A 12,069-nucleotide genomic window follows, 5' to 3' on the forward strand; every position below is an offset into this window, starting at 1 on the left:
GTCAGCTATATAAGCAGACCTGATTTATAAATATTCCAAGCATCCTCATCATCAAACACCATTTGGGTTTCAAGGATGTCCAGCATAGTTGAAAATAAGGCCACTAATTTTAGAGCCTAAATAGAATTCAAATAACCTAACATTAGGATCCTGTTTTGAAAATGTCAGAATCTTGCTCAGAAGTTCTTTGGTTTCACTAGCTTTGCTGGGTAAAATCATCTGTAAGTACAGATGAACTAGGTTAGACCAGATGTCCATCTATCCCACAATTACTATTAGTACTAAGAGTTTAAGGAAAAACTAGGAATGTGGTATACACCAAAGGACACTTTCCTCATCATACTCTTCTAGATCCCAGCAACATGTGATGCACCTAGAAAGATTATTTATACATAGTACTTGGCTAAGAACATTTCCTTGTGCTAGCACTCAGTACAAAACTAGTACATTAATACATTAACTCAAACAGAAAAAGCAGTAATCTTACATTATTCAAACAATGTGTGCTGGAAACAAAAATTTTAAAACCATTGTTTCAAAGAGAGAATTTCAACTGAATGCAAAGGCTTACAGTTCTCAGGAGAGTAAAATAAACATCAGCACATTTGCTCTGAAAAAGTAGAAAGCTGCTAAGCAGTTTCTAACACCACAGAAACACAAGGGATTGGTGTGACTGTGAAAAAGCTGAAGTAGTTAAACACTGCAAGAAAAGTCATAGCCTCAAGTGCAGGCTCAGGTGGCACCAAAAGTTAAGAGTTTCTGTATTTGGAAGAATGTTTTTCCTTAGGGAATGAAAAAGAACAAAGAATTCAGAGTCTCTTCAGGTTCTGGAAAAAAAAAAGGAAATTGAGTTGTGAGAAGAGATCAAAACACTAGGATTTCAAATGGGATCAAAAAAAAAAACTGGATTGGGAGTGAACTGGTTTGAAGAGCCCAAACAACTAGCAAATACACAGACCCTACTTTTCATCTGAAATCTTTCATTCAGCTCTGCTCATGTGAGTAACTGCTGGCTCATATGAGAGCATCTGCAACTGGGAAATACCTCTGATACTTAAATGCCAGTGGGGTCGACAACTTCTCGGGAAGTACCATATCATCAACAGCATCAAAACACAGTGCTACTTTTAATTTCCTGATTTTAACCTCTTAGTTCTCTGAGCGCATGAATGATATGCATCTTTCAATGTAGTGTGAGGTCAGGGATCTCTTCCATGAACAACCTAATTAGAATCTCTAGAGCCTTATAGTCTGACACACTTCCCTACTCCTTTTACTCCAATTCACTCTCTTCTTCTAGTGAAAGAACTTAAAATTAGATAACTAACTGCTGTTACATGTTCAAGAGATTCTCAACATTCTAGAGAAAGCATTGAATCTCAGGCTTTTAAGCTACTTAAATTTGGCCCACAATGCTTTATGAATTTAAATTCTGTACAGTTGAACATAATATCACCAACAAAGAGGTGTAGGACACATCGTTCTTTTACTAGCATGAATTTAGGAGAGCTATACAGAATCATGTAAATTAAAACAGAGTAAAACTAAAGTGTGCAAAACTAAATCCTCCATCTTCAAAGAACTGTAGGAAGCAAGAGGAAATTATTGCAATTATTATATATTTCCATACAGAAGTCCATAGCAAATTTAAAAACACAGGAAAATATGAACAGGAAACACAAGCACAATGAATATGCTTTCACCTACAGTTTTGCTTGTAATTCCTCTGTCAGACTTCAACAGAAATGCAGCTGACCCACAGTAGCTGCCACTGAAATAGACAGCTCAAAACACCTATTTAGATAATTCTGTGCAAGAACTATCATAATTTCATACCAATCTAATGTGTGGGGGAAACACCTCTCCTAAATAAGAAGCAGCATTTTGACATGTGAAAACCACAGTAAGTATAATTAATGGAGGAACAAAGAAAAGTACCAAATGCTATAATGCCCTAATACTTCAGATAATGACTAAAATTCATGTCTGTTTCTTTCCCTGGTAGACAGGAGTCCAATTAAAGTGCTCACAACAACAGCTTCTATGTGATGGCATGCTGTATTATGTTTGTACTGCTACAGATAGACTAGAAGATAAAAAAATAAATACTACAGCAATCATTTTAACCCAAGGTAATTGCTAACTTTTTTTCTTTGTGTGCGTTTTGACATGGATTTGCACACAGCTTATTGTTAGCTTAAGCAATTTAGGCAATTATCATTGCATGCATTGGAATTAACCATTTAAGTAGCTTGCTATATACACAGAAGTTTCTATTGGAAAAATAACATACAAGAAGAACAAATGAGCTATTATGAGTCACTTAATAATCTCCTGCCCAAATACAATTTAAACACCTTAAATTAGTTCTTTAATCAGTTAAATTTTGAAAAATTGGAATGTGTTTGACTTGATGCACTGTTAAATGACAGGCATCAGGAAGTATGCACACTCCTTCTTTCATCCTTATTTTCAATGATATTGATTGCTTGGAACTGACAGTGGTTTGACGAAGCATAGAGGAATAAAAGCACAGGTTTTCCTCATCTCCTTCACAAAGAAAACACAATTATAGTATTCTGAACATGCAGTCTGGACTAAGATAATCACAGATGGTTTTGCAACAGAACTCCCTGCAGGTACCTCTTTCCTATAAATTCTGGGAAAGGTACATGCAGGGAAGGCACTGAAAATTTCCCATAGAGCAATAGCATATCAACAGCTAAATCATGAAAATTTCTCCTACTGTGTGCTGTAATTTTGGCCCAGACATCACTATCTGCTTTCTCTTTCATTTTGAACTATTTTTGTATCTTGCCTTTCACGATTACACAGATCTCTGCTCTTATCTCACAGCTAAGTCAAATGACTGGATTCTTTCCCAGTTATAGCAAGGCCCTGTGCCAACCCTTTAGTACCATGCTTTTGAAGTCACAAGAGACTGCTGAGCAGCAGCAAATTTCATATGGCTTCGAGAATATGGCACACAGTACCACAATTCACTTCAAATCAAACCACCAGGCAAAGAACTGGAGAATCTGTGGTAGGTGCACAAACCAACTTGATGCCTTCATTGAGTGAAGAACTATCGTTAAAAACTCAGTAACCAGTAAAAGGTATCTAGAAAGCAACAAGCCTTATATGATGGAGGAGGGTGACTGAATGCTAAAGTTTTACATTTTCTAGATGCAAATGAAATTTAAAAAGCAAGTAAACTCCTACTAGAAACTATACAACATTGTTAAAGTGCCAACATAATTTTCTACTTTTAAACCATAAGAGGATTGCAAGAGGAAAGCTGTAGGAAAAAAAAAAAAAACTACAGCTTGAAAGGGCCAGTCAAATCAGCTAAAGGTTATAGGACTGGTGCCACACCAGGAATTTGGTGACTTGGACCATGGGACCCAGTTTGCAAAACATGGCCTGCTGATAGGGTCCATCGGTCAGAGAAGGGTAAGAGCATCTTCAGTCCTAGGCTTGCCAGATCGGTGAAGATAGCTTTAAATTAAAGTTGCTGGGGAAGGGGAACCTCAATCCACCCCACTCATATGGCGCCCAGAGCCTGAAGAGAGGTCACAGATCAGCACAAGGGCACCTGAAGAGCAGCACAAAGGAATTCCAGCTAGTAAGTTAGTTTCCTCAAGGGCCCAACCTAAAAGCCTCCTTGTTAATGCATGCAGCATGGGGAATAAATATGGCCTGTGGGCCCATGATCTTATTGGCATCAGTGAAGTTCCTACCGACTGGAAAAAAGGAAACACAACCTCCATTTTTAAAAAGGTACAGAAGGATGACCTGGGGAACTACAGGCCAGTCAGTCTCTAACCAAGGTCCAGCAAAAACATGGAGCAGATCCTTCTGGAAACTATGCCAAGGCACATCAAAGATAAAGAGGTGATTGGGGACAGCCAACATGGCTGCACTACTGACAAATCATGCCTGAGAAGTTTGGTGGCCTTCTAAGACAGGGTTACAACAGTGGAGGACAAGTGAAAAGAAACCGATGTCTGTCATCTACTTGAATACAAAGCATTGGACAGTGTCCTGCACAACACCTTTGTCTCTAAAATGGAGAGACATGGATTTTATGGAAGGACAATTCAGTGGATAAGGAATTGGTTGGATGGTCACACTCAAAAGGGCTGCAGTGAATGGCTCATTGTCCAGGTAGAGAACAGTGGGGAGTGGTATCCTCAGGGGTCAGTAATGGGACAGACACAGACAGTGGGATCAAATGCACACAGCCAGTTTGCTGATGACACCAATCTGAGTGGTACAGTCAAATTGCTGGAGGGAACAGATGCCATTCAGAGGTACCTGGACAGGCTTGAGAGCCTTCACAAGTCCAAGAAAACTTGATAATATAATCCTTACTATTTGCCTTCAGCTTCCGAAAATAAGTGTTTGACTAGAAACCCATACATTGGAAATTCTTATAAAGAAACTCTAGATTTTGATTTTAACATACTCCTGTCAAAATATAAGGCTAAAATCAATGCCAAAAGAAAACAAGACAATGACATCAAGTATTTAGATCAATAGAACCAAATAAAGAACTTCAGTTTGACAAAAATACACACCCGCATTTCTAATAAACTTATATTTCCCTTCCCTGAGCCCTGTTAAAACTAAAATTAAAAACAAAGGAGGCAAACAAACCTACTCACATGAAGTCAGAATAATAGTTTTAAGTTTGATTTAAGAAAAATAGCACAGCAACTTTATATTGACAGAAACTGGACACTGTTAACTAGCTGGTAAGAAGAAGTTTAACAAAATACAGTGAATTGGATACTAGTAAGTTTCTTTACCTAGCCATTCCCAGGCTGGAAAAGTTGGAAGGAACTATCAGAACATCAAGCCTGGAAAAGGGGTGGGTACCCAGTGTGGCATAAGCAGCTGAGAGGCACTGAGGAATTAGCTGAAGCAAATGTTCTTCACAGCTTTCCATAAGGCACCAGGGAGCAAAGACTCTGTAAGGAATGACTGCTTGCAACCTGGCAGCAGGATTTTGGAAACGGCAGGGATATTCCACATGACCACAGATTTCTTCATGCCACCTGACAAAACAAAACAAAACAAAACAAAACAAAACAAAACAAAACTTAATTGTGGTATCAGAAATGTGCACAACTGACTATGCTAAGGATATGCTATGGATATTCTCTAGATATCAGAATGACAGAATTATTTTCCAGAGAACCAGCTCACTTGCATTCCCACCCTGTTCACACATGTGCAGCACATTGAAACACTCACTACTACATCTGAGTAGAACTCATAACTAAAGAGAGAGACTAGTAGTCACACCTTGTTTTTATAACAGATACGCATAAAAAGAATAAGTGCTCAAAATATATGTAAAGAGAACTGTAGCGAGCGCAGGTCTCCAGGATGGTTTGGATGGATGAGAGATCTCTGAAGTCAGGTCTTAGAAAATGTGGTTTATTAAAAGGGGGAAAGGCCCTGCTTGGAGTTGCCAGGCGCAACTCGTGGCAGGCCCAGGGAGAGAGGGAGAGGGAGAGAGAGAGAGCGAGGGTTCCAGGTGAGGGTCCCAGGAGAAGGTCCAAGAGAGCGTCGGGTCCCTCGGACACACCTTATCAGGGGCTTCAAGGTGGTCTGGAACAGGACTTGGGCCAATGGGGTCACAGATACCTGATACTTCAGGGGAGGGTCACAGGTGTGGGATGAACCATACATTGGGGGTGAGACAGAGCATTCCATGTGACCTTTGGACCTATCTGCAGGTAAAGGGCATTGTTTAATCAGAAAGGGGGGTTGCTTTCAGCCTGGCTATACTATTGTTTTCTAGTTATTCAGTAGTCAAGGTTTGTTATTTCAAATCTAGTTCTCATCTCAATGTCTGTATTTTCCAAATCTATTGCCAGGCAATCATATTTATAAGGTTTTCCTATTTCATCTTCCCCAACAGAGAATTAATAAGAATACAAAAATATTTACTCAGAAAATTCCTATTCAAACTTGGCTATGAAAACAAAATTCTATGCATATTAACATAACATTAATACAAGTATTTTATGTTCAATTGCAATGTAATTCCAGAAGGGATTTCTTCTGTTGTTGTTATTAAAATTCTCCAGAAGTGTCAAGAAAATTATTAATATTAATATTAACAAAAATATTAATATGATTAATATTATTAATATTATTAATATTATTTAAAAACAGTAGATGTCAGTTTAGGCTTATCATGCTAGACATTCAATAATACCACATAAGGCCAACCTTACTTTATAGTACTTTTACAGGCTATTTAGAGATCTAGCTGGAAGAAAGGAGGGGTAAATCAAATCCTTCCTAAATGCTGAGTCATACACCTTCACAATAAGTTATCTGCCCAAATAGATTCTTATCTAAACAGAAATCAGCTTCATGTTTTCACCCGTTAGCCTATGTTCTCTACAGTGCACAGCCTCTCCTTAGTTTGAAACTTCAGTTTAAGTAATCTGGTTCTACTATGCCTCAACAGGCAAAGCACTAAGCATTGCCCAAAGCACTTATGCTTGGAAGATCATGCTGACACAGAAAACAAAAGAATGACATGTAGAAAAGGATGAGATTTTGCTGAAGTATTAACACTTTAGCACCTTACCTTAGCTGAAGTATTAGCACTTTAGCACACTTTAGACATAAGTCTTTCTGTCAAAGAAGTGGACTCTATGTCCTTTCACTGACGACATATGTAAAGAAACCACATCCGTTGCTACACAATTGTTTTTTTCTAAGGGTGGTTTAATCTAGTATATTTCTGCTCTAAAACAATGTCCCTTTGCATTTTATTATCAGAGTTGAGATTAGGCAGGAACATGAAAGCTAGCACCCTATCTCTGATAAAGATTGCCAATTCCTTAATGACCACAAGGAGATAAAAAGTTATAAACATCATAGCTCCATTTAACATTTACTTTGATACAGCCTCCTTAGGTCAAACTCACTGGCACCTGGACACAAATTACGTTACACACTTCAACAGCTTCTTTCAGAATTCCCTTCTTTTCCTGCTGCCCTAGAGTTTATCTCCATTATCTTATCTGAGACACATGCTTAACATTTGCTTGTCTATCCATTTCACACCCTTTCTAGAAATGTCTGCTACTGTGAGTAATATTGTTTTGGTGACCTAGTCTCACTGACTAAAATAAGAAATGACCTCTGCTGTGCTAACTCCGTACTAAAGATTAACTGGATATAACTGTAAGAGACCATTTTTAGGGACAGAGATTTTTATGTCCCGATTAGCTGCAAAACAGCCTTGTACACTTAGGGGCTCCTTTATTGTCTATGTACAACACACACCACATTTGCAGAGGATTTTTGGAATTTTTTTGTCATTTTTTTCCCCAAGACTCATTAGTTCTGTTTCTTCCACTGACACTAACTGCTGCAGATACATCACATTATCTGTGCCAATTAACTCATCCAATAACCATCATGCAGATAAACTTATAACTGTGACCATCACACGGATTAAAACTTCCACTAATTTTTACTACAAAAATTACAAAAATATTTCCTTATTTTCAGAAATTTTACAAAAAAAAAAAAAAACCCAGAAACTTTCATTTGTTCTATCAACACTGAGCCAGAATAATCTGTCGCACCAAAATCAATAAATTCCTATTACCAAATGTGTTGTACTTTTGAGAAGAATACATCTACAGCTTATTTTTGCAGACGCAGTCATATTATAAACATATAACTAGCAAAGAAATAAACACAAAACAATTTCTAGAAGCTCATCAAACCTATAAATTATTTTAAAATTAGAACAGATATTTCTTACTGATCCTACATAAATTATGAAAATTTATATTGTCAAGATTAATTAGCATTTTTAACCAAAATCAGCCAAGACATTAGAATAATTTAATTTTAAATTCCAACAAAAACAACCATATTAAATCCTCAGGTTCCGAAGTCTTAGTAGTTCTACTGTCTTAATGCTAAGAAAGTATTATTCAAAACAGCTGTCTAAAAGACAAGTATTTTTTCAGCAAAGTTTTGAACTGAGTAACAGAAAAATGTTAAATACTTAAATAATAAGTTAAATAAACAAATAAATAAATAAATAAAGTTAAATACATAAAAACTTATAACCCAAATCACCTTCTACAATCAAATAACAATTCCTGTTGATGTGGAAAGAGTAGTGGACCTTGTTTGCCCCAACTTTTGCAAATCATTGGCCACAGTTTCCCACAGCCTTCTCCTGGACAAACTGGCAACATACAAACTGGACAGGTGGTCTGCAAGATGGGTACAAAACTGATGCACAGGCCACACTCAGAGAGTAGTGATCACTGGTTTTGACTAAGGCTGGCAGCCTGTCACAAGCGGAGTTCCCCAAGAAATTGTGTTGGGCCCCACACTGTTCAACATCTTCACAAACATTCTGGATGATGGATTTGAAAGCACCCTCACCAGGTTAGCTGTTGAGGTGGACACATCAGAAGGGAGAGGCATCTCAGACACCTGGACAGGCTGAAAGGGTGGGGCTGACAAGAACAGTGTGGGATGGAGCAGAGACAGGGGCACAGTCCTGTGCCTGGGGTGGCATCACCAAAGGGCCCAGCACAGGCTGTGACCTGTGTGTCTGGGGAGCAGCCTTGCTGAAAGGGACACGGAAGTTCAGGGGACAATCTCATGACCGTGTCACTGCAGCTACGAAGGCCAGACAGACCCTGGGCTGCAGCTGCTGGGGCATCGCTGGCAGAGAGAGGGACAGAGCGGATCAGCATGCTCCGAGCACAGCTTGTTGGGCAGCACCTGCGGGAAGAATCGCATCTCCTTCTGGTCCTCACAATTCAAGGAACTCACAAAAATGAACAAAGGGCTGCAGAACCTGCCCTGTGGGGAAAGACAGAAGGAGCTAGGCCTTTTCAGGGAAGAGGAAAGAGAACCTCATCACAGTGTTTCAGTACTTGAAGGGCATCTACAAAGGGCACAGAGTCACTCTCTTCACAAGAAGCCACAGGGCCAAGACAAGGGCCAATGGGTGTTAGATATCTCTGTCTAAGCTCCTTCCCATGAAAGAATGGACCAGATGAACTTTCAAGGTCCATTACAATCTGGCCTGTTCTGGGATGCTATGATATGAATTTGAAAAGCTGAGAGTAATATATGAGGAAATCAAGTCCCATGTCTGAGACTTCTGCTAATTAAGGTGAGTACATGTGGAAGCAAACAGTATTTTTCCAGAAACTTGTTTTCTATCTTCAAATCTTATTTTCAGGCATATATTGTTCTGCTCATCTACCACTCTGTAATAATTCAAACTTAGTGAATTTTAACTAGACTGGGAGGAGGAATAGATGTATCCAAAATAATTTCTACTAGTTTGGTCAAAACCAGCTAAGAATCATTGGTCCAACTCTATTTTATGGGACCACTGTAGTAGATCTTTCCGGTACCTGGTCATTACACATCACCCCAGGCAAACCATTGCACATGCCAACTCTAACTGGGCAATGAGACTGGAGGAAAACAAAAATTAAGTAGGCAATATTGTAGTAGGAGTCATTAGGTATCCAGAATGGACTGAGTCAAGTATTTTAAGAAACAAGATAGCACCTGGCATTGCTGCAGCAGAGTGTTAAGGACACAGGATACAAATCTAGCAAGAGTGGAATTTACAAACCCTATTGCTCACTGAACAGCTTGCTTTCACATTAAAAAAAAAAAAAAACACTCCCATGAAATAATGCCTTTGGAATTATTTTCCTGTCAAGATTTTTCTGTTCAGATTAAACAAGTTATATTTTGATTCCTGTGCTAATATGACTCATTTTCACATTCCACAGAGTAAATGGAAATGCTACCCATATACTTAATTTTTCAATAGTATTATAAACACCAACCTTAAATCAGTTTGTGATGATGGCAAGGAAAACTCAGTGTTTGTTCCAACAGCAGCTTTTTGTTTGAAGGACTGCTGTTTAACTTCCTGCCAGTGCCCCACAGCAATAGTGAAGGTGGATGCTGGCATAGGCATAGACACATAGTAGTACCAGCTCCAGACACCTGTAAACAAAAGAATATTTGTACTGACTCATGAGTCTTACAGCACACGTTAGGTACTTGACATTTGCACGTACATGAGATTTTGGGCCAAACCACCCACCTTACATCCTGGTATTTTTGTGGAGGAAATAAAAATAATTGCATCAAGACACATAAGAACAGTTTTATGTAACCACCATGGATTCTGTGTTCTGTTTACTTACACCTGCAACTTTGCTCTAACTGCTGATGTCTTTACCTGTAAATAAAACATTCATAACTGGGATTTTATTAATGCAACTTAACATGACTGTACTGTTACTACCCAAGAATTACACCAGACATGAAATCTAGTAACACCTTTAAATACATACACACGCACACAAAATTAAACTCTTTCAATCTTGTATCTACTATCTTATGATTTTGCCTTGCTTGTATTATTATCTCACACAACCCCAAACCTTTCCTTTGTGTTCTGGGCAGTGCCAAATTGATAGACAAGTTCTAACAAACAACACTATTATTTGTGAATTGGACCCAGCTATTTGAGGTACATAGTATGTCATTCAGGCAGTAAGAAATCAAAGCTTAGACTCAGATGAGATATTACATAAGTCAACTTGGTCATGTTACCCTATGAAGGTGCTAAAACAAGACAAGACTCTATTAGAAGGTAACACTATGCTACGTTTCATCATTATGGGAACACAACGTAGAGAAACAAAGAGTATGGTATAAGATTACTGTATGTACCAACACATTTTTATAAGGTGGATGTTTTAGAACAGCATACTTTTTATTAATACAAATGTTGCTTATATTTTCTGTTTGTCCCTTTAAAAAGGATATAGTTTAAGAATCACATCCATGTATTAATTTATGGTCATAATACAGTTACTACACCATAGTAATAGATTAATTATCTTGAAAAGAGCCTAGCATGAGTTAAAATCTGATGAATCATGTGCAAATGACTGTAGCTAGGGCAACATGAAAACAAACAAACTTCAGTTATTTTGAGAGAACCTTAGTACTTGTTCTTTTCCAAAAGTATTCTGACTAGGACTATGGAAAGTATCAAAAGGGACTAGGACACTATCAAAAGGGAAAAAAAAAACAAACCCACAACTCAGTGGAGACCACAAGGCACAGAGGAAAGGAAATAGACAACTGCTGCAAAGCATCACTTGATTTCCTACCTTAATGACCTAAGAAGGTCAGGCTGTCCAAAGGAAGGACAAAGAAAAAAATCTTTAGTTTAGCCTCAACAAGTTTTCCACCTTCTATTTAGTATGACAAAACAATGCCATTTGTGAAGTCTTCTGGGAGGCAAATAAAGTCTTTGCCTCTTATATGACTAGAAACTACTTATACTCCTTCACCCCATCCCACTTTAGGCAACATCCATCAAAAAACTTTCGTCAGTATTGTCAGGTGAACATATAGGACTCCTGTAATTTTCCTAAGTTCTTGTCAGTACGTAAGCAGAATGGACTTATTTGCTCCAAACACATTACGAATAAGGAGGATAACTGCAAAATTTCACTCTGCCTTTTGGTTTTTTTTATTATTATCTTAACAAAGCTACAAATAAGCCAAGACAAGCAAATGCCACCTTGTGAGAAAAAGGTCGTCCACAGTAGCAACAATATATTATTTCAAATTCCTGATGTACAGAGTTTCATTGATAGACACTGTGCTAAAGGCCCAAACCTACACAGACTGTAGTTAGTAACAACTTTGCCATTAACTTACATACACACCAGACAAGGTTCAGAGGTTCTGCACTCAGTGCTGCATCTAAATGCTACAAAGTATTACTAAATGCTCCATGTAGTTATGTTAATTGTAAAAACTTAAGAATTAAGTAACATCAGAGAAAATTGTAATCGAAAGACTGTCATGTTTTCACCTATGGTCTGAAAAAAGCATGGAAGTCAAAAAGCAATTACAGAAAACAATTCCAAATGGCATGAGGTATAAAGGAGAAGGCTCTCACAACTGTGAGATTGTCTGAAAGGAAAGGGTATTGACCTGTGCTAGGTA

At 38.1% G+C, this 12,069-nt stretch overlaps 1 protein-coding gene across 9 annotated transcripts in view; it reads right to left on the reverse strand.

Annotated features, from left to right (window-relative positions):
* Window positions 1-12,069, reverse strand: part of AOPEP (aminopeptidase O (putative)) — a 194,324-nt gene that overhangs the window by 163,647 nt on the left and 18,608 nt on the right. For all 9 annotated transcript variants that reach the window (XR_010994526.1, XR_010994527.1, XM_068176670.1 and 6 more), the window contains exons 4-5: window positions 9,879-10,041; window positions 4,812-5,060 (exon numbers count right to left, since the gene is read on the reverse strand). Coding sequence is in view for 7 of the 9 variants with exons in the window: in XM_068176670.1 (XP_068032771.1) it covers window positions 4,812-5,060; window positions 9,879-10,041 (412 nt within the window). In the remaining 2 variants the exon portion in view is untranslated. The remainder of the gene's footprint in view (window positions 1-4,811; window positions 5,061-9,878; window positions 10,042-12,069) is intronic.

Source organism: Anomalospiza imberbis, chromosome Z (assembly GCF_031753505.1).
Source record: "Anomalospiza imberbis isolate Cuckoo-Finch-1a 21T00152 chromosome Z, ASM3175350v1, whole genome shotgun sequence".
Taxonomy (NCBI): domain Eukaryota; kingdom Metazoa; phylum Chordata; class Aves; order Passeriformes; family Viduidae; genus Anomalospiza; species Anomalospiza imberbis.